Below are 27769 nucleotides of genomic sequence, written 5' to 3'. Positions count from 1 at the left end.
AGAATATTTGACTTGCCCGTGTATGCCTTTTGCCGAAGATTACAATGCCCTCGACTTTTGGAAGGCAAACTGCGTGAAATTCTCGAAATTATCAAAGATATCCCGGAGGGTATTTTTGTTTCTTAAATGAGCGCTGAATAAACCGTTTCAGACTAACTGTTTTCTTTAGAAAAAAAAACCGAAACCGAACCGAAAACCGAGATATTAGTGAAAAAACCGAACCGAAACCGACCGACGGAGAAATTTGGCGAACCGCCGGGCCCTACAACCCAGTCCGCTGATTATTTGTGTTGCCTGGTTTTGCGTGGAAAACGAAAAAAAACACTCGAATAGAAATTGCTCCCTTTTTCAATAGTCAGAACAATAAGTAGTAACAATTTGATAATTATTGAAAGGGCCAAGATTGCGGAACACAACCAGTAAATAGTTAGTTGATCAATATGAGACTACGGTTTATAAAATTTGTAATAACCCCTGTCCAAATTTTGTAACCTTTTACAAACATTTTAGATTTTTTCCCTGCAGACATTTTGGAAAAACAGCTTAAAACTGTTTCGAGAACGGTCGGAAAAGCAATTTGATCAATCTAGAAAAAGTTCGAGCGAACTGCATGACTATTATATTCAAAAAGATTCAATTATTTTTGACCTGTGTGAGAACTCAAAGGGATGCTATGGCCGACACAGCGATAGGAAAGGCAAAATCCAAACCGAAAAAGGTAACTTAAAAAGGGAGAAAGCCAAGATCGATGTTACAATCCTCAATGCTTGCGGTTTAGTTCCTTTTTTTCTGTAAAAAAGCAAGTTTACAGCAATCTGATTGGCTGCAAAACTTGCTTGGGAAAATCCACTGGTTTCTTAAGAACTGAGGGGGTGATTATCAAGATATCTCCAAATTGATTTATTCGGATACATGAGACCATGTCGAGATCAAATATATCGAGTAGGATATGCAAAAACTAGATCGACTTGCTGAAGAAATTTCGAAGTTTGACATTTTAAAGAAGTTTTTCCATCACTTTTTGAATATACGTTAAATTAGGCCAAATTATTTTTTTGTGTTTTACAGATTGGGCAGTTGAAAATCCCTTCAAGTAGTTCATATGGTCGCCAAGATCCGCAACATTTTAGACCCAAACGATTTGATCCGGAAGAGTCGAAGGTTCGATCTCCCTACGCTTTCAACGCCTTCGTGATCAGTCCTCGAAACTGTATCGGCATGCAAATGTTTGCATTGAAGATGGCTTTTGTAAAAAAAATCTATCGAAGCATAATTGACAGTCAAATGAACTTTGTGATTTAAAAAGTAATCAGAATTGGGTTAAAATTGAACTCTAAAATGAAAAAAAAACGTCAAAACTACTTCAAATTAGAATTTAAGCGTTGGTTAAAAGAAACTTTTTGTGTTGTTCAGAGTTTGAGTTTTGTTGTTTAATATAAATCATTATGCGTGTTTTTTTTTATAAACTGACCCTACAGATGACGCAGAAATTATTCCTAAACTTCACACTAAATTGGCAGCTTGAAGTGTGAATTGAGATATCTTATCACATTTCTCCCGTTCATTTGCAATCTGTTCAGGCAAGTGCACTGTCCAAAACGCACAAGACTCTGAGGTGTCCCAGACATCTGTCGATATTACGTCACTCATGTCATTGTTACGTAATCGCTTGTCTTTGGAGACGGGGTCGTTGAACACAAGTCTGAACCGGGTGAAGGGGTTCCATTTGGGCCACGTGAAGAGATTGAGACTCTCTGACAGGGAAGGATTGACCGAAGATCCAGAATTAGGGTTTCTGAAAATCAACAAAATATAACACCAATTTTTGACCAATTTCGAGTCCACGAATAGGTTGTTAAAACGGGGGAAAACCGTCCATCATACTAAACAAATGATAATTATTGCAGCTTAGAGCTTAGAACCGTTCAAAACTTTTTCGCTTAAGAACATATTTGTCATCTTTTGAATAATAATTTTACATTTTTGACTGTTTTAGATGCCCTATGATTTCGCAAATTGTATTTCAAGCAAATGAAAAATTTAACTTGCTTAAAAACTCCCACCGGAATCGATTCTACTTTCATACGTCATTGTTGACATCACCTGGAAATGAAAAGGCCTTACCCTGTTTTAGTCATATTCCCCCACGCACTCATAATGCCATTGAGCAGCAACTCTTCTTCGCCTCCGTTTCCGAAGACCAGTTCGATTCCCGTGTCGTAGATTTCCTTCTTCGAGTTAGCTGAGTCATAGTAGCCATTACCACTCCACGATACCGGATCCTCCGCTTTGAAGTAGGGCAGTTTGAACATGTAAGCCCCCGATCCAGAACTGGCGAAGGCTTTTACCGTATCAATTCAACTTGTGGTTCCCCAAAAAAAGAATAAAACTCGCGAATTCAAGTATCCAAAACAGATAAATTGAACCAGATACATTACAGTTTTTCGAGTAACTATGCGACGTCACAATCTGTTCAATATAGTTTTTGCGAAAAGTCCAAAAAAACCACACTCGAAAGTTTTTATGTTCGCTTTACAAATAGTATATGCTTTGATCATCAGTCATAAGCAGGCGAGGATTTAGGGGGCGGACTCCTCCTCCTCAGGGATGCGACCCTCTCACCGACCAAAGGGTCCCCCCTTTGCTATAATTTTATGACGTCCATTTTTGGCTGGCCAATCCTAAGATTGTTCTAAAAATGTTTCTTCTAATTTTGAAGGTAGCGTGCGCTGAAAAAACCCAATTTTTTTCAAAATTTTTCAAAAAGTGCCTAAAAACGGCAATTTTGACCAGGTTTTTTTTTCAAAATTTTGCTAGCGGCACCAATAGATTGCGGGGAGGCGCGTGAGAGATTCGACCCACTGCCGACCTAAAGGGTCCCCCTTTGTACTACTTTGAAAAAAAACCATTTTTGGTAGACGGACCTTACAATTTTTTAAAAGCGCCTTGAGCGCCAATATTTACTAATGTGGAACGGTAAGACCGCGCCAAAAAACGCGAATTTTTGGTCAGATTTTTCCAATTAAGTGCCTAAAACGCCTTTTTGGCCCTTTTTTCAAATTTGTTCAAATAGAGTCTTCATATTGTTTTGGGAGCTCTCAGAAAATCATTTAAATTAATCATTAATCGAAAAAAAAGTGTGACTAAGCTTTCGAAAAAAATATTGACCTTTTAAAAGGTATACCCCCCCCCCAAAAAAAAAGCTTCTCAGATAAACTACTATATCTTTTTGTTTATTTGGCCAATTTAATAGAAAATATTTCAACAGAAAATAACTTTCTTTATAAAAGGCCGTCATTCTTAATGTCAAAAAAAGTGATACAAATTTTGCTGATTAGGGCAACCGCAAGTTGAAATTGTGCCTTTGGCGAATGTGACTACAGGGCAGTTGTAGAACTTGTCCTGAATGAGGGCGCGGAAGGACTCGAAGAGAGCCGTCTGATTGCCCATGCGACTCCAGTCTCGATACTGGTAGATGATCTGCTCCTATCATTCACAAAACAAAGCTGCAATTCTAACGAAATTTACAATAAAAACTGTTAATGCTCATTAATCTTATGTTTATTGATTCATAATTGACTTCTAATGTAAAGGTAAGCCCACGCACTAGATACTTGATCCCTCTTTGACGTATAGAAAAGCAACCAAAAATGAGAAACTAAATGAAACTAAAAGGATATTCATATGACAAAAGATCTCTGTTTTGAATAAAAACATCAACGCTCATCAATCTCGCGCAAAGAAAGATACTAACTAGATTTTGAGAAAACTGTTATTATGTTCAGCAACTCATCTCAATTCTGGTAGCCAATTTGATATAGAAACCGTCCTTTCATACTATTTTAGACACCCATTTCGGACCAAACAGCCCTAAAAATTCTATTTGACGCCAATTTAATTTTATTGTGAAAGTCCCGATTTTTGGACAAAATCCCTCAAAACAACCCGATTTTTGGACAAGACGTATTCATAAACGGCATTTTTTTAAATCAAAAAAATGTCAGCGGTGCTAAATGTTTTCACAAATATGGTCATTTTCGGGTATCGGGAAAGCTTGAAAAATTCAAATTATTGACCCATAAAAGGTCGACAAAAAAATTCGGGAAAACTACCCCGTCAAATTATTCCAACGCACGTCACCTTGATGGCGCAAGAAAACAATGGTTTTCATTTTAATATATAATTCACCTGGAGTATGGACGGAACATAATCGTGGGGCTCGATATTGGCGCAAATAGTGCCACGGGGAGGGGCCATACTGCCAAATATTAGTGAGACTGAGAACTTGAACAGCTCGTAGGACATCTTGTTCTCACCACTCGTTACTGATGCATCCACCATGCGAATGTCTTGGAACACTTGCTCGAAGAAGTGCACTCCTTCAAAGCCAGTTGTTCCTGTATAAAAGAAAAGACTAAGCTTCCCAGATCAAACTCTTAAACAGAAACTTATAATTGAAATGTACAACAACAGGGACTCGGAGTGGATATTTTGATATTGTTCCGACGATTTGAAAAATGAGGAGAAACTTTGTATTCGGGTGTGTTTTAATTTTTTTTCCAATCAAATTCAGGTACCACAAAGAATCATCAGAATGAGTCGAGTGATATATCATATTAGAGCCCTTTCAGTCGAGATTCGAAGGAATATATAAGTTAGAGAATCGAGAAAAAAAACAGGTTTTACATTTTGTGATTTTTTTTGGTCTTAATTCGAGCGAATAATGCGAGCGAAAATGCTTACAATAGCTTACAAAAACTTGAAGCCTGAAACTTTAGTTTGTTTTTGATTTTTTTGTTTTTCTATTCATCTATCTACAAAAAATGTTGCACGCTTTGCTTATTTTACTATGACTGCCAAATATACCCAAGCTCTGGTTTATATTTCGGATCTTTTTTATCCACCACGCAGAAACAACAAAAAACTTTTGAAAAAACTTTTTTTTTGTATTTTTTGAAGACTGTGGTCGGATCACTCTATTGTGATAGCATAGCAACCAGCTATCCTTGATGTTGTTGTGTATTTACAGCAATCTTGAAGTAAAAGCCGTTATTCATTAAAGTAAATTAATGTCTAGTTATTACGACGATTTTGACAATCACAACTATTAAAGGTTTCGCTCAGAAAACTTTTCTTTAAAGAATCTCGACATCGTTTTGACTGTTCTATTTCTGGTCTCTAATTTTCATTTAAAAAACACGATGTTTGATTTGCGACATGTGTTGTACACACACTAGTTTTGCGTTTTTCTGTTCGCATTTTCGACCACGTCATTCGTTGTTTTGACAATTTTGCAGATCGGACAACGGAATGCAGCTGGTGATTTCATTTAGTGTTTTCACAAGTTTTAGGATGTCATTTATTTTACACAGAGGTGAATCGGAGCTTCGAACAATTTGCGATACAACCCAAACATAAAAAAAATCAAAAGAAATCGAAAAAAGAATGAAACAAGTTGAAAAAAACAATAAGTGAACCAAATTTTCGTAGTCTCCATAAATGAGTAAAGTATAGTTTTGAGAAAAGTCGATAAGTTTCTAAAAAACGGTCAATGCTTCAAAACCATTTTTGAGAATGAAAATTTTTCTGAAAAAAATTGAGCGTAGCTTATTATAATTGAAAGCTTCCAACAACCTGTTGTTTCAATTCAACCCTTGAGATCAGATTTGGCAGGATAATTATCGAGAGAAAACAAAAATTGTCTAAAAACAGTCATCAGATCAAAAAATTAACTTTTCCGAGAATCATGACTTTTTGTGTTCACAATTTTGGGTGAAGCAGCTTATGCAGAAGAGATTCACGCAACCTGAAATTCAAGTTTGGGGAAATTTTTGAGAATAGTCTGATAGTTTTTTAAAAAATGACTTTTCGGAAGGCCATAACATTTCGTGTTAAAAAACTGAGCGTAGTCATTTATGCAAAAAAAACTCGTTATTTTGATTGAACCCAAAGTCTCAGATTCGAATGTTAGTGTTCGAGAAAAGTCAAAAAATTCAAAAAATCAAAAATATGACAATTCCGAGGGCCATAACAATTCTTTAAAGTTTCCCTGAGTTTTCCCCACTAATATGAAAGTTGCAATTTGCCCTCAGAATTTTAGGTAACCAGGATTATAAATTGCCGAGTCATTTCTTTTTTAAACCCACATTTCTATTGCATGAAGATCATCCTGTACTTGCCGAAAACTTTTTCAAATGGGTGAAACCTTCAAATTGTTGGCAGATAAATAGGGTTTTGCAAATGTGAGGACTCCAACTAGATCGTTCATACAGATGCAAAACAAAAGCGGACCTAATAACGAGCCTTGCGGAACTCCACTCGTGATTTCCAAACTTTTTGAGCTCGTATTTTAAACTCTGATAAAAAATATTTACGTTTGGCAAGGCAATCAGTTATAGTCATGAAGACGAGCATTTCACTCCAATGTTTAAAAGTTTTCATTTTAAATAAAAATGGGAAAAGTTATCGAACGCTTTCAAAAAACGATATAAAGATCGGTGATTTCTGAAATCGGCTTGTTATCTATCGTAAATTCTTTTCAAGAACCAAAGCATCTGGATTTGAACAATTTTTGGTTCGAAATTTTGACCAAACAAGGGTTTTCTACAAAACTTTACAATTTTTTCTTCGAAGCAAAACTAACCTGTAGTTTTCTACCATCGCTCTATCTGATTTTTCAACATTTTCAAAAATCAGGTATTTTGTGTGCCATTGTTCTTCAAAATTGAGCGTAAAAGATGACATTTTTTTCTGGACGTCTTCTGAAAAAAAATTCTGTCAGTATTCAGTTTGATCCTCTTGCTTTGAAGATTTCAATGAGCTCAAAATGCCTTGAATAGTCCTCAAGGTATCAAAGCTTGCTAAAATCTCATCTTTATCTCAACGTTTTCTATACTAAACAAAATCTTAGCAGGAACAAATTTTGATTTTTACTAAAATTTTGTTAGAAATGTCTGTTTAAGAGAAAAAAAATTTGGTCTTTGTACAAGTATGTTAGTTGAACCAGTGAAACTTAGATGGTTGCAAAAAACTTTCTATTAGGATTTACTTAATCTAAATAGCTTTTGCCTTCAATTATTAAGCAACATAGTAAATAGCTGAAACAAATTCCTATATTTTCTGTTTCCAAAGAAATATTGGGAAACAGAAAAACACGTCGCTAATTTTTGAAGAACAAAAACCAGCCTTTGAAGAAACTTTGCAAATTTCGAATGATCGTGCGAGTAACTAAGCGAAACAAAAATTCCAAACTGGAATTCTAAGCATATATGCTAATCCAAACTGTAAGGAAATAGCAACGGAAAAAATCTCAAACACAGCCGACAATCTTAGATCAGACAACAGATGAGCCGAAAAAAAATTGATAACATGAAAATGTTGAAAAATTTCGAGTCCTCCTGAAACTACAATGGACATGATACCAAGATACTTGCTTACGTCACAAGCAGATCCGTGGTGTGACAACTAATTCGATAAAATTTGACCAGATAAATGAAAGTCCGACAAATCAATTTTTACTGCAAATGCATACATACTGAAAAAAGCCAAGTCCAAAAGAACCTCGAAAAATCAAAAATAAAGCAGGATGATAACTTAAAAGGAAAGGTGTTTACGGAAAAAGGTCCAGTTCTCGATTACAAGACACCTGCTTTCGAAAATGTGTAAAGAAAAAATGAGAGGGGCAAATCATGAAGGACCGGAGCTGAGTTTTGTATTCTGGTTTTTTGTTACTCACTAAACAACGATTTTTTCTTTATCTTTCCAGCCTTTGTAATTCCGCTCGGGTTGATAATACACAAGTAAAACCATACGACAAAACTGGAAGTGTCTAAGACTTATACAGACCCAGCTTTACCACTTTTTGACTTTTACTGAGACATTCCGTTTCAGGAGATAAAAACTTTTCTCAATAAGAATGCTCTTAGTCAGATTTTCACATTTATATATCCTCAGGTTTTCCACCGCTTTAAAGTTTCCCCGAGTTTTCCCCACTAATATGAAAGTAGCAATTCGCCCTCAGAATTTTAGGTAACCAGGATTATAAATTGCTGAGTCATTTCTTTTTTAAACCCACATTTCTATTGCATGAAGATCATCCTGTACTTGCCGAAAATTTTTTCAAATGGGTGAAACCTTCAAATTGTTGGCAGATAAATAGGGTTTTGCAAATGTGAGGACTCCAACTAGATCGTTCATACAGATGCAAAACAAAAGCGGACCTAATAACGAGCCTTGCGGAACTCCACTCGTGATTTCCAAACTTTTTGAGCTCGTATTTTAAACTCTGATAAAAAATATTTACGTTTGGCAAGGCAATCAGTTATAGTCATGAAGACGAGCATTTCACTCCAATGTTTAAAAGTTTTCATTTTAAATAAAAATGGGAAAAGTTATCGAACGCTTTCAAAAAACGATATAAAGATCGGTGATTTCTGAAATCGGCTTGTTTTCTATCGTAAATTCTTTTCAAGAACCAAAGCATCTGGATTTGAACAATTTTTGGTTCGAAATTTTGACCAAACAAGGGTTTTAGTAAAAAATCTGCTGAAGTGCTATTTTTATGCTTTTCTACAAAACTTTACAGTTTTTTCTTCGAAGCAAAACTAACCTGTAATTTTCTACCATCGCTCTATCTGATTTTTCAACATTTTCAAAAATCAGGTATTTTGTGTGCCATTGTTCTTGAAAATTGAGCGTAAAAGATGACATTTCTTTCTGGACGTCTTCTGAAAAAAAATTCTGTCAGTATTCAATTTGAGCCTCTTGCTTTGAAGATTTCAATGAGCTCAAAATGCCTTGAATAGTCTTCAAGGTATCAAAACTTGTTAAAATCTTATCTTTATCTCAACGTTTTCTACACTAAACAAAATTTTAGCAGGAACAAATTTTGATTTTTACAAAAATTTTGTTAGAAATGTCTGTTTAAGAGAAAAAAAAAAATTGGTCTTTGTACAAGTATGTTAGCTGAACCAGTGAAACTTAGATGGTTGCAAAAAAACTTTCTATTAGGATTTACTTAATCTAAATAGCTTTTGCCTTCAATTATTAAGCAACATAGTAAATAGCTGGGAACAATTTCCTAAATTTTCTGTTTCCAAAGAAATATTGGGAAACAGAAAAACACATCGCTAATTTTTGAAGAACAAAAACCAGCCTTTGAAGAAACTTTGCAAATTTCGAATGATCGTGCGAGTATTTCCTAAATTAAATGTCTTTTACTAACAAAAAATAATGACATCATTAAAATCAGAAAGCAAAAAAAATCAATTTGTCGAAAAAATTGGATATATCAAAATGAGTAAATCAAGTTTTGAAAAATTTATGCCAAGACGATAGAATGTGGAGTTCGCATTGGAAGAAAGCTTAGCCAGATGTACCAAAAGCGAAAACAGATACTGAGCAAAACACGCAGAAGTCCCACTCTCCCTCAAAACACAGACGCACACAAAAAGTTTTTGTGGTCATCCAACGATGTTATATGACGCCACTAATCCGATATAATACAGGCCAGAATCTATTCAGCCAAAAAAAAGAAAAGAAAAAACCAAAAAGCGAGTAGAGTTAGTAAAATTACAATCAACCTGTAAAAAATATATATTTCCTGTAAGATGGATACTAAGAATGCTAACATGCTCAGTACATGTCTGTTTCAGTATTTCCAACAGATGTGACCAAAAGATAAGTCCTGTGAGCAAAGTTTCCTACGGGAAAAGGGTCAGTAGCTGACTGCAACACTCTTGCTAGCCCAAATGTTATAATCACATTGTAAACATTATGAAAATAACCAATCATAATAAAAAGTAGGTAGAAAAAAATCTGAATGAAAAACCAAAATGTTAATAATACTAATAGCAGCTCCACTCAAAATCTTAAAATTATAATGTGCACTTAATTTAAATTTCAGTTAAGAAACAAATACTATGAAACTCTTTTTGCACGAAGAAATAAAAATTTTGCCATTTATTTTACAGAATTAAGCGTTCTATGATCTTAGTAGTTGTTTTTAATAGACGTACCAAATACACACTGCAATACGAGAAACAAGAAAGAAATCTCACGAAATACATCTCCCGAAACAATCCTCGACACATTCAATAGTAAAGATCTATCGGCAAATGACTGGAATCGGTTAGCTGACCAAGTACTCGAACGCGGAGTACAACGCACGGCGGCAGAGATTTTGCAATCTAAAGAGGACGCGGATGTCGAAGATGAATCTATGAATCCTCCGGGGTTCTCGGATGAATCAGAAGTTGAGGAAACATCGGTCCGTAAAAGCGGAAGAGCCAAGAAGGGGCCAACCAGATACGGAAATCCGATTAAGCATTCGGTGAAGGCAATCTCGTATGAAAACGATCTATTAGATTTAAATCGAGCCGCACTTGAAGCGTACCGAGTTAAGTTAGCAAACTTCAGACCCGGGGCGTCGAATTCGGTGGAAACCAAATTTGGTCTGCTTGAGAAGCACCTTTTCCGAAGAAAGTTTGGCAGCGAGGCTCTCAACATAAACCGATCATGGAACGCGGAGTGGCGAGTCCCACTAAATTTCGAAGAAGAACACGAGGAAAGAGAGGGAAAGTGATTATAAATCAGTGCGAAAAAGAATAAAACTCCTTAAACTGAGTATTAAAACTCCTATTCATTATTATTATTAAAAATTTGATAACGTATTATAAAATTTTTCTTGGCCGAGGGGGTATGTGGTACCGCAACTGCTACTGCAATTGCAGTAACCATGCAGTAATCATACAGTGGCCTTGAACGTGCTATTCATATTGTTATCTGTAAATTATAGTACATTATTATAAATAACCAAGGTCAACTCTACACGACCTTTATTGCAAAGATAGAGAGTCATTCTCTCTCAGATCTGTGTATCCGTACACAGTCAACAAATCGGAAACTATCAAAAGAAAAACAATATGGTTCAACGGTTAAATTAATCCTTTGAAACCAATTCAGTTTTCATTATAAAACCTTAGAGGTTCAGTTAGTTACCACATGGCGCAGCCAGCAGGATCCGGTTTTACAGCCCAGGATAAAAGGACTGATCTGGGGATCCCAGTATTCTGGGCATTCACAAATTCAGACCCACCCTGGAGTTTTGAAACATGGCTCGATCAGTTCCTATTAGCTGTTACGGTTAAAGAGAATGTGGATCCAGAAATAATATTACAAGAACCTAAACCGGTATTAGAAGAACCTCTACCAACTCCTGAGCCACTAGTGCAAAACGAGGATGCGCCTGCAGTAGCAGAAAGAGAAGCGCGGAACAGATTGGCTCGAGATAGAGTGGTTCAAGAAAATGAAGAACGGATGCGGAGAGGACCTAGAGTGGGACACAATGTTTTCTACCATGAAGTTGAAAAACGGTTGACATCGAGATTATTCCTCGCTTTGGGAGCGGAAGGGAAGAAAAAATTTATTCAAAAGAATCCTCACACAGAAATATCTAAACTGGGGTTTCGCGATATAATTCGTTTAGCCAAGGTCTCATTTGAGAAGACGAAATGTATTACCTATGAGAGATACAAACTGTTCACACGGTCTCATGAATCGAATGAAACGCTGGAATCTTTTCATGCGGCACTGACTGCACAAGCAGCAAAGGCCGAATTGGGAGCCTTGGAAGAAGAATTGGTAAGAGACTTATTTATCTCCAGAATGAAAAATGTTGTCCTTCAAGACACATTAACTTTCGAAACGTTTTCTCCCGAAGAAGTCCTAAGGCGTGCGATAAAGTTTGAACATAGCAAACAAACCACCCAAGCATTTCAAAAATCTTCATCAAGCGCAAACAACTCAGGATTATTTCCAAATACACAGATGAAGAACCAATTATGGCAATTGGAAACAAAGGGTATAACTCTAAACGTCAAAATCAAAATAAAAGAAAACAGTACGAAAATAAGAATATTCAGAAAGCTAAAAGAGACCAAAAACAATGCACGAGATGCGGTAGAGCGTTTGGGGAAAATCATTTGAAAAATTGCCCGGCAATGGGTAAAACATGTAAAAACTATAACAAACCCAACCACTTCGCAAAAATGTGTAAGTCTCAGCAAGTTAACGAAATCTCAAATGAAGATTCGAGTTCAGAGGAGGAGTGCAAATTAATACAAACGTTTGATTCATGCGACGAGTTTGAAATAATGACCGTGGAGGAGGATTTCACCTCCATTTCAAACATAGAAAAATACATCAACAAACGGGTGTTAGAGAACGTGCACAATGATGAAAAGATTCAGAAGGACGGGTTGACAAAAAAACCGGTCAATATTGAAAAAATCGAAATTCGTCGGAACCCAAAATCTCATCAAATTAAAGCATTAAAAGCTCTAGTTAAAATTGATAGTTATATTTTGAATATGACTATCGATACTGGTAGCCCAGTATCACTTCTGAATTGGGCGACCACGAAACAAATTTTGGAAGGACCTTCGAATTCTAAATTTATTCCAGCAGAAAAGTTGAACCTGTCCGCGCAGTTTGTGGATTATAATAAACGACCTATTTTGATATTAGGAGCGTTAAGGGCTAATCTGCGCTCTGCGGGCTGGGAGGTGTTGGGAGCAATGCTACTAGTTACAGAAAGACGTATGCGATGCATACTAGGTCTAGACCTTCAAAGTAAACTGGGAATTCAGACCACCCAAAAATCAGCTCCAACACGAAGATCCAGATTTGATGTGCTACTGTGCGAACAGTTGGAAAGTTGGAAGAATCTCTTTTATAGTAAGTTCAAAGATCTATTTGATAGACAAGGGGAATCAAAAAATCACACGGTGAGTACAAAATTTAAATATCCTTTGTGCCCGATTCAAGAGAAAGGTAGGAGAATTCCTATACACATCCAGGATAAAGTACAAACAGAACTAGACAAACTGCTAAAAGAGGGACACATTGAAAAATTGGATAAATGTACGAGCGATTGCTTTATTGCTCCAATTGTTATCACAGTCAAAAAAGATAACTCTATTAAATTAGCCTTGGACGCCAAACCCATCAATAGACAGCTGTACAAAAATAAATATCAGATGCCCAATGTGGACGAACTGATCGATGGTGTTAGCCAGATTATCACATCAGCATCAGAAGGCTCTCTTTATTTCACTGTGTTGGACTTAAAATATGCCTACAGTCAAATAAGACTAACTGCGGAAACAGCAAAACAATGCAATTTTAATAATGTAGGAGGTAATGCAACGGGAACTTACAGATTTCTGACAGGTTTTTACGGGTTGACAGATATGCCGGCTGAATTCCAAAAAGCGATGGACAGAACACTAAACCACTCGAAAAATACATTTTGTTTCTTGGACGACATTCTAATTGTTTCTAAGGGGGAAGCTAAAGATCATGAGAAATTGGTTCGCAATGTTTTGCAAAAGTTGGATGATGAAAATCTCGCATTAAAAATTTCGAAATGTGAATTTTTTCAGCCTGCAGTGAACTGGTTAGGTCATAATTTGTCGATACACGGTATAATAACAAAAATTACGAAAACCGAGGCTATTGCAAATCTCAAACCCCCCAAGTCACTGAAACAACTCAGATCGTTCATGGGTAGCATCAATCATCTGTCGAAATTCATCCCAAATGCGGCTAGTTTAACTGAAAAACTTAGACCACTGCTGAAAGAAGAAAACGAAAAAAAGAAAATGAAAAATGTTCGTTTACCAGTGAAAAAATTTGAGTGGAACGATCAACACTCAGTAGCTTTTGAGGGGGTGCCGGACATCAAGCCGACGGGACTTCAAGCCGAATTGTAAAATTAGGGACTTCAAGCCGAATAATTCCTTATAAAGTCGTGAAATATGAATAATTTGAAAACTTTTTTGAAGAATTTCTGAATTTCATTATCTTTCTTCCCTAGTTATTGGCGTTTGCATATAATTTAAGCCTCCAAATGATGTTCCGGAAAGTTGAAAAGTAAAACATGGTTGAAGGCATTTTTCATGTATATAATTTATGCATTTCAAAAACCGGCTGATGTTATTAACGGATGCGAATCACAAGTGGTGCATTGTCATGAATAACGCTTACTATGGACTAAACTTGCCAAAATTTTAGAAAAGCAACATTTTGCAGATGATAAAATAGCGTTTTGGTGTGCTTGTAAAGTTTTAATTTCGGCTTGAAGTCCCTTCGGCTTGAAGTCCCGTCGGCTTGTTGTCCTAGACCCCTTTTGAGGATATCAAAAAGGCAGTTGCTAATATCGCTTTATTAAACTATTACGATCCATTAAAGCAAACTAGAATAAAGTGCGATGCAAGTCATAGCGGTCTAGGGGCTACTCTGGAACAATGGTCTCATCAAAACGAGTGGATACCGATTGCATTTGCATCCCGGTATCTAAATTCCCAAGAACAAAAATATTCTACCAATGAACTTGAACTGTTAGCAGTAGTTTGGGCGGTAGATCGTTTCAAACACTATTTACTGGGGAAAGAATTTGTGATAGCAACTGATCATAAGGCGTTAACATCTGCTTTGGGGGAACATAGATCTAATAAAACGTATCAATCTCGACTAACCAGGTGGGTTGACCGATTACTACCTTATCAATTTACAATTACTCATATTCCAGGAAGGGATATGGGTATTGTTGATTATTTGTCAAGGGAACCATGGCCGGAATCGGAACTGGATGAGAGATTTCTAGTGACGTCTATTGAAAGTTTCCATAAAGCACTCGACTGTTTAAGCAGTCGGCTTAGTGAAACAAATCAAAATAGTGCTATCAACATTCTAGAACATTCTAGAATAACAAGAGAAACTAACTACTGTAAAAACAGCTCATCACGCGGTTGCTATGACAACCAATTTGTTCAAAACCGGACAAAGCTCGACCGGAACGAAAACGGTCAAAACTCAAGTTTTCAAACAGATCAGAACCAGAAAAACACGAAAAACACATTGGACAAATTAGCTCGTGAGAAACATTTGGTCGATAAATCAAAATTTAATACAATTTCTATCAAACAAAAAGATATCTCGAATTCAAAACAATCAGCAGTTTTCACAAAGGCGGCGTTGGAAGACAAAATGGAAAAAAGCAATTCAGGAAAATCAAAGAAAACGTCAAACAGACAGGATGAAAATCGGAGGGAAAACGAACTAACAGAACAAGTGACGGAAACCACCTTCTCCCGAACAAGGATGGTGAAGAGAGGTGCTGCGTGCAGTAGGCAAGAGTCAGACGATTCCGAGTCAGATGTACCCCAGGTTGAGTGGAGGACAGTAAGAAAACCAGTCAAGTCTAAAGGATGCAAGGAAATCACATCCGGAAATGCAGCAGGAAATAGTGAAACAACTCTGATGTCATTTTGGGATCTCATGGGGGCAGAAAAACCAAACAACCCAAAAAGCTTACTAGAATTAGAAGCACGAACAGTCCTGGACGATCTGAACAGAAGTGACCAATCATTGGAATTCAATACCCAGAGAGGAATTCCCCAAATCATTGAAGTGGACCTTACAGCTGAAAGCCCTCCGGAAACTCCAGAAGTCAGCATAATTAATAAAGACAAAACAGGTCACAATTCCAGAAGAAGCAGATCGCATCAAAGAGATATGAGTACAGAAATCTGCCTGGACAACCTCACCAAGCTGTGTGATAGAAGCCTCTTAGCGGAACTGATATCAGAGGACGTTTGGATGGATAGATTGCGGCGGGTGATTGAGAGGAATGACCGATACAGCTTCGAGTTGATGGGCCCGTATACTAATCCTCTCTGGCATCAACTCTCAGTCGTGGACGACTGTATACTGGTTGACAACCGACTAGCTGTTCCGGAACAATTGCGTTTGGCGGTGCTGAAGAGGATCCACCGCGGTCACCCAGGCCAGGAAGCGATGCTGAATGTGTCGAAATACCTGTGGTGGCCGCACATGCACAAGGATATCGTCAATCTTGCAGAGGAATGCAGAAGCTGCACCCGCTACGGTAAAAATGCAAAATACATCATACCAAAAAATGCTACAAAGCCCCTTCCACTGCTAACGCAGCCAGGTCAAGAAGTTCAGTTAGACTACGCGGGTCCACTTGAAGATTACAAAGGAAAAAAATTTATCTGTTGGTAGCAATCAATAGGTATTCAAAATTTCCGTCAGTGAAAATCACTAAATCAACAGGGGGAAAGTCATCGATAAAATTTCTTCGCTCATATATTGATATACATGGGATACCCGAATCAGTTAGAACGGACCAATTTTCCGGGTTTAAGGGCAAATCAATGAGAAAATTTTGTTCCGACAATAACATTGAACAAAAATTTTGTCCAGTGGGAGACCATCGCGGACGCGGTTTAGTGGAACGCACTATACAAACTATCAAAAGAAGGTTGGGAGTAATGTTACTCGATGAAAACGTAACATCAATAAAACTATGCCTTAGTACGATACTTCGTGACCTCCGTTGGAGTAAACAGAAGACAATTAAAATGTCGCCATTTGAGGCTCATTTCGGGAGATTGCCAAAAACAGAATTTAAAATTCTCAGTGATAAGTTTTTACGAAACTCTGATCGTTTAGATAAGGAACATCTGAAACGTTCAGCTCTGACGGCCTCCCAACTTAAAAAGCGAATCAACCAGTCTCGCGATAATCTAAAGATTGTCCGAAAAGGACAAAATAGCCGAGACGTGAGTATAATATTCAAGCAACAAGAAGACATGGCAAAGGATCGGGCAAGAGCGCGGGCCCTGAAAGAGCTTCTAGAAGCCAACGCCAGATGGAATCAAACACGCCGCGATACATCTGCTAATGACCTAAGGCGTACGGTGGACGAGACGAGTACCATTAACCCCGAATTGCGCAAGGAAATGCTGTATTCGTGGAAACGTGGGTTCATTGAGGACAAGCCAGAAACCATCGTCAATCAACGCCAGTCGTCACCAATCCTGATTAGAAAGGACGAGGGGAGGAAAAGTGGTAAAGCCCTTATGAAGCCATTGAAAGGACGAGTCGTGTCCGAAACGCCCTCCACTGTCAAAACAGCAGCAGGGTCCATTTACCGAAAGAGTGACGTCGCTAAAGTTAAGGTTGCTATTCCAGATAAAGAGAAAAGCAACAACAGGAGTTCCCCAACAGGAGAAGAGCCTAAGAATAAGCAGCAGAGGCAATCGAAGCGACAGGCCAACGAACAGGATGAGGCCGAAATTAGTCAGTCGGACGAGGAATTACTGCTAGAGCAGCAAAGCATAGATCCATTTGATGCAAAGCTGAAATTTCAGGACAGCCCGTCGGTGGTCACGTCAAAAGACATTCTGCAAGGCAGTGGACTAAATCTAGCAGTTCGAAGAGCAAAGCCAAACCTGGCTGGCCCATTCGTCTCAAAATTCAAGGCAAAGGTGGGCGTAAACCCAAAAGATGCTCAACAAAGCACTGTTCAAACTAAAAATGCTGCGACGGCAGCAGAAGTGCAAGAACCTCAAGCGGAAGATCCGGCGTGCTCGTCCAACACAAGAGACGTACCAAATTCGGGAGACGTACCAAATACACACTGCAATACGAGAAACAAGAAAGAAATCTCACGAAATACATCTCCCGAAACAATCCTCGACACATTCAATAGTAAAGATCTATCGGCAAATGACTGGAATCGGTTAGCTGACCAAGTACTCAAACGCGGAGTACAACGCACGGCGGCAGAGATTTTGCAATCTAAAGAGGACGCGGATGTCGAAGATGAATCTATGAATCCTCCGGGGTTCTCGGATGAATCAGAAGTTGAGGAAACATCGGTCCGTAAAAGCGGAAGAGCCAAGAAGGGGCCAACCAGATACGGAAATCCGATTAAGCATTCGGTGAAGGCAATCTCGTATGAAAACGATCTATTAGATTTAAATCGAGCCGCACTTGAAGCGTACCGAGTTAAGTTAGCAAACTTCAGACCCGGGGCGTCGAATTCGGTGGAAACCAAATTTGGTCTGCTTGAGAAGCACCTTTTCCGAAGAAAGTTTGGCGGCGAGGCTCTCAACATAAACCGATCATGGAACGCGGAGTGGCGAGTCCCACTAAATTTCGAAGAAGAACACGAGGAAAGAGAGGGAAAGTGATTATAAATCAGTGCGAAAAAGAATAAAACTCCTTAAACTGAGTATTAAAACTCCTATTCATTATTATTATTAAAAATTTGATAACGTATTATAAAATTTTTCTTGGCCGAGGGGGTATGTGGTACCGCAACTGCTACTGCAATTGCAGTAACCATGCAGTAATCATACAGTGGCCTTGAACGTGCTATTCATATTGTTATCTGTAAATTATAGTACATTATTATAAATAACCAAGGTCAACTCTACACGACCTTTATTGCAAAGATAGAGAGTCATTCTCTCTCAGATCTGTGTATCCGTACACAGTCAACAAATCGGAAACTAACAAAAGAAAAACAATATGGTTCAACGGTTAAATTAATCCTTTGAAACCAATTCAGTTTTCCTTATAAAACCTTAGAGGTTCAGTTAGTTACCACATAAAGCATGCGATAAACTGTATCAAAGGCTTTTTTAAGATCAATGAAAGCGCACCGTGCCATCGTGGCCTTAGAGTCCCAGACTTGACGCGCTTCTTCAATTATGGTTATTAAACTTAAATTGTCCTTTTTTTTATAAATCCAAACTGAATATGAATCCAAAAATGAATTTTAATAAGAATTCAAAGTTGATTCCTAGTGAGATATTTATTCATTCGATTATAAATGACCCGCTCAGAAATTTTACTCAAAGTTGGTAGTAGAGAAAATGGCCTGTATTTTGATGGGTCCAGTTCTTTGCCTTCTTCGTAGAGAGGTTCAATTTTAGCAACTTTATAACTGACTGGAAAAAGTTGTAGATGTCCGACTATTTTTTTTTCAACTTAACTCAGTTTTGATTTCAACGATTCGGTGATTTTCGATTTTTCAATTTCCGTTATGTCTGATAAATACCTTGAATTAGCTTGCTTTCTGAATTTTAAGTACCTCGCAAAAAGGGATTACTCACTAAATCCAAGGAAAGCGACAATTCGCAAAAATGAAAATTAATTTAAATCCCGCCTTGACAAGTAGTGGCGAAGGTCTTTTATGTTTTCGAGTTGTCTTTTTAAGAGATTTCGTAGTACGGTACTAACCTATCATGACTTCTGTCTTCTTGTTGTAGCCATTTCTCAGCAACACCTCCGGACTCTGTCCAATTATGATTCCGTCCTGGGTGGGGGCGAACACGTATTGGTAGTAGGAGGACTGGGCTATCCTCTGGGAAGCAGCCAGTAGTTTCCCACTTTCAGCTGACCGGAGACAGTCGGATATCTCGGAGGAGGGTCTGTCGATGTTACAGCCCACCTGCAAACCTACTTGGCTTCAAAAACAATTTATCAAAAATCAAATTGTAAATCCCAATTGAAATGAGATTAATATTTGCATATTAGCATATTTGCCAGCTGCTATAATTAATGCACGTGTTTTTGTTTACTTCAAAAAAGAACGTCAAACAGACACAATTCCGGAACGAAGGCGCAGCAGTTTACTCCCATTTTTCCTTAGATAAAACTTTAAAAACATAATTTTTAGGTTTGTATTTGACGTAAGACCCCCTTTTTATCTTTTATTAACTTCTTCTTCATTCGTTCGACAAAAATTCACTTGCTATTGGATTTTGAAAATATTCTTGAGCATATTTTTGACACTTTCTTCTGAATACAAACCAACAAAGCGACTTTCAATGCTCTTTTCTCCGCCTGAGCGGGTTCCACATAAGCCCACGGAGATAAGGGGGATCCTCCATGCATAATAGCCCACTTGAAGAGGTTACCAATTGCGTTGCTAAGCAACAGATACCCAATAGTAGCCGCACTAGCCCCGTTGCCTAGCAACGTAATCCTGCTTCTATCGCCGCCGAAGTCATTTATGTTAGCTGTTATCCATTCGAGAGCCAATTTCTGGTCATAGAGTCCAAAATTTCCTGGAATCTCATTATTATCTAGTCTCAGAAATCCGAAAAGACCGACTCTGTAGCTAACTGTAACGACTATAATATCTTGCGATTCTGCTAACTTGAGTCCATTGAACAGCTTGTCGTTTTGATTGGTTCCGTCAAAACCCCCACTAATGAAAGCGACCAAAATAGGGTATCCAGCGCCGTATTTGAAGAGATCGTTAGGTGCCCAGATGTTAAGGTACAAACAGTCTTCGTGGGAAGGGTTCTTTGATTCGGGGTCGGCGGTTTGGACGCAAGGCGGACGCATTGACGTCGCGTTGAAGTAAGCTCCTAGGTTTCCATATGGAAACGAGATCCTTAAAATATATTTTAACTTTTGAATGCGAAATTTCGGTGGCCACTAAACTCGGTAAATGCAAACTATGACGGAAATATCAGGGTCAGCTTTTAAGTAACTCAAAGTTCACAAAAAACAACAGCGGTCAACGTGCAATTTTTAATATGTAATATTTAGGACTGTTATATTTCAATTATACTATTGGTTTTAAGTAAACCATATGAAAACTATGCAAACCATGGTTTTAAGTAAAACGTCTATGCAACAAATTAAATTTATTGCGTTCGTGTCATGTTTAAACCTACCCATACGGTAAGAAAACCAACCAGCGCTTGATCGTTAAGGTATTGTTTTTTTAAACAAGATTTTACAACTCAATGCAATCAAATTTGGGCTTCCTACTTAAGGACTCAAAGTTTTTTAATCTCATTTTTCTCAGCCCCTCGAAATTCATCGTCAAACTACTTTAGAAAATAGAATCAACGCGACACTTGCTTGAAAGAGAACACAATCATAGCGTCGTTAAAGATCAAAGCTGTTATAAAAAAGTTCGCGAACTCAACTTTTTGGGGGTACGGTCACATACTATCCTACCTTCCTCGGTTAATTTATCAGAAGATTTTCCAATTTTTTTTTTTCATCTAGAAACAGGGTGAGTAACAATTTAAGTCCCAAATAAATTTCATGGTTTTCTCCGTGTTCTTTTTAAGACTCGTTCAGGCTACTTTTTTCAAAATATTTCATCATTTTTGCATGTAGTTTGGTAACTATCGGAGACACATCAAGATAACTATGAATAATCATAAATTTCTGGAAAAAACTTGAATAGCGGTCTGGTCATAATCTGTTTGGGTCTTCTGTAGGGAGCTGACAACTTCAGTGGTTCCAGGAGGATATTGTATGTCTTTTTTTTCCATTTGGTTTGGTAGAAACGCATATATGCACGGAAGAGCAATTCCATAGAGCATTTTATATTTGCATTGAAAATGATGAAAGCACTGAGGGAAGTCACTTTGACCGTGCCAGCAGCCGAACAAAAACTTCAATCACGCATATCAGTTTAGTGTCGCCGAACAAAATAAGGCACTGGTGTTGTTTTTCCACTGTATAATCTTAAAAAATTTAAATTAAACTAAAAATCTTGCTTTTATAAGATGCACCAGCGTTGTGCAGTTCGGACTAGATTTCTTTAGTGGTTACGACTAATTGGTGTGAAATGTCGTCTTTTATGGACTGAACCAAGATGGCGACTGTGACTTTTGGGTGTAACACTATTGCTCAAATGCTTTATATTTTTAGAATTAGTCGAGCATGGGGCATTATCGTTAAAATTTCGAGGTTCAACTGATTTCCGGTTTAAATGAAATTATCGTGTTCCGTAATTTTGCGTTCGGTCGATTTTCGCGGGTTTAAAACTTCCAGCAATGCCAGTTCGCAGCTGTTTTAGTTTAGCGCTTATTAAAAAACTCGCGGCCTGATACTATCAATAATATATTTTAGAACAGAGGCGAAGCGCAGCTTCCCATCACTTTTGATTCAATACAAGAATGTCGCTAGTCGAAAAATAAAATGTCGAAAAAACTAAATCTATCATAATGAATCCAGCTAACTTTCAAAAAATAATACGCCAGGACAATAGAATGAGAAAATGGCATCGGAAAAAAACTTAACGTACCCAAAACCAGCCAAAACTACCTGAATTTGATTTGGAAATCTGAATAACAAACAGTTGGGCTTTATTATTATGCCAGAATTAATCGAGATATCTCTGAGAACTCAAAATTGGGCCGGGAAAAGACGCTAATCTATCACTCTTTCTGGTCATTCTTTCTGGATTTCTGTGCATTCTTCTATGAAAAATGGCTGATAAAAAGTCATTTCATATAAATAGGTAAAACAACTCTAGTATCAAAAATGAATCAGTCTCAGAAACACTCTAGTATCAAAAATGTATCAGTATCAAAATAAATCTAGTATCAAACTTTTTTAAATGAATGGATATTTATTTAATGGGTCCTGTGGAAGTTTTCGTTTTCGGAGATAATTCGTTTTCAAAAATTAAACACAGCTAACAAAAATCTGTATGTTAAAGCGTTAAAATACTCAAGAGAACGAAAAATGAGCTTAATTTTCCATTTTATCGCTCGAATTATAAACAAAAATAAATACATAACATTGAGTTCTTTTTTCCATAATCTTTGATTAATTATTTTATTTTTTTTCATGTTCATTCGCTGTTTTATCGTTATTTCATTTCCTTTGATTAAAAACTAGAACGCAGTTGTTTTAAAACATCTTTCATCATTATGTCACACAGGTAACGAAGCATGTCTTCGCTTATCTTTACTGTTATCATTTCTTTTCATCCAATTAAAAACTAGATTTAAAAAAGGTCTAGGGCAAACAACCGATATGTCAAACACCCGATAAGCCAAACATTCAAACTAATATGATAATTACGTACACAGAGGCGAAGTGGAGCTTTGCACTACTAGCGATACAACAAACAAAGAAAACATAAGACAAAAAATTTTTACATGTTGAAAAAATCTAGGTGAACCAAAATTTTCGTGCGTCTCGACAAAAACAACTAGGCGCCCAGCTGAAACAGGAGGTACGTGTTTGCTTATGAATGCTTTACTATACTGATGCGGCTCAAAAAGTGTGGTTTCAAAAATTGTTGTATCACTACAAAAATAAGTTGGAGTAAAAATTTTTGAGATAAATTTTCCCAAGGAGATTACATTTCTCTTACGAAAAACTTAAGAGCCGCAGCTTCTGCAGGAACAACTATCGCAATCGTTTCGTTCAATTGAATTTTTTTATCTCAGAATTAAATCGGTAAATTTAAGAAAAATTCAATAAGTTTCAAAAAAAATAATGATCAAAAAGTTTTCAAAAAACAGTCACAGGACTTTCCAAAATCCATAGCTTTTTTCGGCAAAGGCAGGTTATGGCCGCTTAAGCAGAGAAAATTTACAAACTCCGGTTTCTTGATCGAACACAACCTGAGAATTGGCACTGTAGTTTTCGCGAAAAGTCAACAAATTTCAAAAAACTGTCAAACTTTCAAAACTTGAAGGTATTAACTTTTTTCTCAAACAAACTGGACATAGCTATTTATAATGGTAGGCTATCAACAAGCTGCTGTTTCGATTAAACCTATGATATCAGATTTAGCAGGATAGTTAGCGAGAAAAGAGCAAAAAACAGTCAATTGATCAAAAGTTTGTTATTTCCGAAAATCATAGCTTTTTGTGTGAAAAAATAGGGGGTAGCCGCTTTAGCAGAAGTGATTTGAGCATCATGTAAGTTCGATTGAAACCGAAAACTTTTCCATGGGCCATAAGTATTGGTGTCAAAAATTTTTTGGCGTAGTCGCAAAAGCAAATGAGCTTTTCACAACCCGTTCTTTGATATGGACCCAAATAGTCAGCTTTGGCAGGGTAGTTCTCGAGAAAATTCAAGGTTAAAACAATCAAAAAATTTACTATTCCCAGGACCATAATTTTTAAAAAAATTGGGAGCAGCCGCTTATGCAGGGGAGCGTTCCAGCTTTTCAAAACAGTTCTAGTTATTGAAAACAAAAACTCAGATTTAAAGAGTAGGTTTCAAGATAACGAAAAAAAAATCAAAAAATCAAAATATTCCCTCACAGACATTTTCGAAAGCTGTAGACAGAGGAGTCAAGTAAAAAGGGACTCTAAGGGAGTATACAGGCACATAGTGAAAAAGGCGGTCTTTCAGTTAATTTCATTTTTTTTTGAAAATCAGTAGTTTCTGAGCAAAACTGAAATTTTTTGCAAAAGGTCAAAAACATTTCTAAACGAAAAAAAAAACGATATTTCAACAAACCCGATTGGTAAATAAACAAGGAATTTGATAACTGCGAAGAGGAATGTAGAAATTGTTTTTCTTTTGGAGAGACTCAAAATTGAGTCAGTAAGCCGATGAAAAAAGGCCGACATATTTTGGGCCGAGGAACTTTTTTTAAGAAAAAAATCATAGGACATACGAAGCCAAGGAAAGTAAAATTACAAATCAGCGCAGCAAAAAAAAACGATTCAAAGATGTGACAGCTAAGCCGACAACAGATAAGCAGACAAATAATAGGTCGACAATATTATTTGAAACAGAATAATTCCCGTTTAAAAATAAAACAGATCCTGCTCAGATTTGAACCCTCTCACCTGAATCTAAACTGCCTAATAGGTGGCTGTGCGTACGGTATTCCTAGAAACTCTCGCACTATTTTCCCTGTGGGGAAGGTAATCTCCCTTCCGATGATGGTATTCAGAGAAAGTTCCGATCCACCAGACAAAACAACACGCGCTGTGTTCATCGCTTGTTCCGACATATAAATTGTTAATGCAAAAGTTAAAAATGAATAGAAAAACTTCTCAGGTTTGGATTCTGCCATGTTAGAGTATCAATTTGAAGAATAATTATTCTGAAGAATAATTTGAAGAATAATTCAAAAGAATAAATTTAAAAAAATTTTTTGCAATGAATACGTATAAATTGTTTTTGAAATAAGAATTATGATACAAAAACACTATGCTTGTGTTTATGTGCTTGAAATTTTAACAAGCTTCGTTTATCGCAGACATTTTATAGCTCTAAAGGAAAAACAATTTATGGAAAGTCAGAAACTTTATTCAGATCTCAAATTAATTTCTGTGCCCAAGAAATAGAGCATTTTGATCCCTTTAATCCCTATGCAGCTTGAAATCTACGTGGATACCGTTCGAGTTTCCCAGTTTCGAAACTGTTTGCCTACATATTCAACTTATGGTCAAACTCAGTTAACATTAATAACTATAATCCCAATGTATTGAGAGCCCAATGCTATAAGATTTCAGATTTCAAATTATGTCAAACATATGTTGAATACATTCTAACAGGGGCGGATTTTGACGAAGTTCGACCACTCGTCATTCAAAAGCTTCAACTAATTTCAATGGGGAGCGCGCGCGAAAAAAAACGCAATTCTTTGGTCAAACATTCAAAAACGTTCCCAAAAATGGCATTTTTACTCATTTTTTCTGAAATTTTGATTCGGGAAGATCAATTCGGTCGTCTTAAAGAAGATGAACCAAATTTTTTCAAAGTCCCCCCACAAGAAAATTCTAGATCCGCCCATACATTGGAAGATTAATTGATTGTGATTTTTCTTCCTTCCTTTAGTGACGAAAGAATTTGTGAGCAAAACATTTTCGCTATGTTTGCGACTACACGTTAGTCACAAATACAAAACTACTCGTAAAGAGAAAACAAAAAATTCAAACGACAATTAATTTTAGTATTTTCATCTCGTTCAATCTGCACATCACCAACTAAGAAACTCAAGTCTTCGTTTTTTCAGCTTCATTTTTTTGCTTCTTCTGAAGTCTTTAAGTGCTTTTCCTGAAATGAGATGACATATACCTTTCATCTTTTATCTTCTTAAGTTCATTGTTCGTTTGTTTGGCATAAGCATCTGATATATCTTTTAACTGTCTTCTTATCAATTCGATTTTCATGAAGTTCAGCTTAATTCTAAACTCTTCTGTTTCTGTAACTACGAAAATCTAACACCTCGCAGCTAAGGCTCTCGCTGAAAATTTCTAAGAGATTCGCCCGAAATTGTTCTACATCTTCACTCAAATTTCCTACAGAAAACAACAAAGTTTGACCCATTCTAACGCAATGAACACTGCCTCAACAATTTTTCCCCGAGTCATCCAATTCGGCTGTTTTGTTAATGAACCAAATGATGGAAATAGTTTGAATCGAAACTTCAGTTCTTGTTTCCTAAAATTACCAAAAACAATCGGCTTCGAAATGCATTTTTTGGTCCCAGCTTCTAAGGTCGCAAAATGCCGCTATGAGACTAAATAACGAAATTTTCGAATTTTTTCCAGTATTTCGAATTGCAATTGCAATCTTTCGGACAACAATATTTTTAATTTTAAAATCTCCTATCTGTTTTCTATATCTTCTGTCAACTTATAAAATTAAATTTTTTGAGATTAATTTTTGATCTCTTCAATTTTCAAATTCCAACAGGTAATTTTTCAAATAGTAATTTCCAACCTTTTTAATGCCACTAAAAAGATCTCTCAGATTCATTTGACGTAGCGCGCCCACCGGCGACCTTAAACCGAGAAATAACTCCAATTCCGATTTTTTTTCGAATCTGGCGTTATGTAAAACTGGCTGAATTGTCTGTATATTTTTGGCTAAATTGTCTGAATTTCAAATTGGCTGAATTGTCTTTGCAAAACAGTCCATACAAACTGCCACGTTTCATTGCTTGCAAAAAAGGATACTTCTTTCCATCGATGAAAGACACAATTAGAATTAAAAAAACTTTCCGACTTTATCTGCTTAGCAGTCGGTTCATCGCATAAAACTACTTTACTTCTTTTTTATTTTCATCCACAACTTGATTCGTTTCTTCGCCTAAATTAACATTTTCAACTTCTCGGAGCGCATTTAGGATGTTTGGGTCTTTAGAAAACTTGACAAGTTTTCATCCTACCAGGCATATATTTCGGACTATTTCGCCAAAGCGCCTTCATGAGTTCCGAAGAACAAAGCTAGACCTGCCCCTTTTTTGCCTGTTTTCGTTTGTAGAATTTTCTTGGCTGTTGTATTTCTCCAAACCCTTGAGCTCAACCCAAACAATTGTTCCTGGGCTCAAATTAATATCCATATCAAAAATAATAAATAGAATTACAAAGACTAACAAAAATAACAGGTAAATCATCATATATTTGCGTGTTAAAGGAATTCCGAGATAGCTGATCTTCTCAATGAAATTTACAAAATAAGAAGTTTCCAATAAGAAGTTTTTTTTTTGAACCTGGTTTTTTCAAACTTGCTACTGGTTTTTTTTTTAACTTTAACTAGCAAAAATATATTAAAATAGTTAGCAAGCTTTAAAATGCCTGTTCTATTGTCGAGTTCCTTCCCGCTTTTTCAAAATATCTTGATATCGAAACTGTAACTATTTGATCTGACCACTCGAAGAGTGGAAACAAACTTTCGTTTCCCGTAGTTTTTTTCAGCAGATTTTGGCTACATCAAGAAAATTCGTACAATAAAAAGTGTAGTAAGTATCGAATTAAAAACTATTGAGTCGCGGTTTGGAATCAATCCACAACACATACACAAAAAAGAACAACTAGAAAAAAATGAAAAACCAGGTGAACCAAAACTTTCGTATCTCGATAAGATAACTAGTGGCCCAGCTAAAGCTAGACGTCCGTGTTTGAGTTTTTTAAAATATTTACACTGATGCCAAATGAAATGCGTAATTTCAAAACTAAGCTTTGCCCAAAACCTTAGTTGAAATAACTAAGGTTTTAAGCAAAGCTTCATTTTTGAAATTACCCATTTCATTTGGAATCAGTGTAACCATTTAAAAAAAAACTGAACATTTTTGAGAACTTGAAAACTTCCAACATAATATTTGTCTTTCAAAAAACTGAGGAAGGGCCACCTTGCAAGTACAGTTTTTTTAATG

At 36.7% G+C, this 27769-nt stretch overlaps 1 protein-coding gene across 1 annotated transcript; it reads right to left on the bottom strand.

Annotated features, from left to right (window-relative positions):
- Nucleotides 1-1413: 1413 nt before the first annotated feature.
- On the bottom strand, nucleotides 1414-24990 carry LOC134847804 (cholinesterase 2-like). Its single transcript, XM_063865022.1, has 7 exons — nucleotides 24450-24990; nucleotides 19690-20278; nucleotides 19117-19327; nucleotides 4189-4397; nucleotides 3363-3486; nucleotides 2125-2341; nucleotides 1414-1795 (listed from the first exon to the last, which is right to left on the bottom strand). The coding sequence occupies exons 1-7, from the start codon at nucleotides 24677-24679 to the stop codon at nucleotides 1504-1506; spliced, it is 1872 nt and encodes a 623-aa protein (XP_063721092.1). The 5' UTR covers nucleotides 24680-24990; the 3' UTR covers nucleotides 1414-1503.
- Nucleotides 24991-27769: the final 2779 nt, after the last annotated feature.

This window comes from Symsagittifera roscoffensis, chromosome 6, assembly GCF_963678635.1.
Source record: "Symsagittifera roscoffensis chromosome 6, txSymRosc1.1, whole genome shotgun sequence".
Taxonomy (NCBI): domain Eukaryota; kingdom Metazoa; phylum Xenacoelomorpha; order Acoela; family Convolutidae; genus Symsagittifera; species Symsagittifera roscoffensis.
Note: the sequence above shows the minus strand (reverse complement) of the source record. Positions and strands in the feature narration are given on the sequence as shown.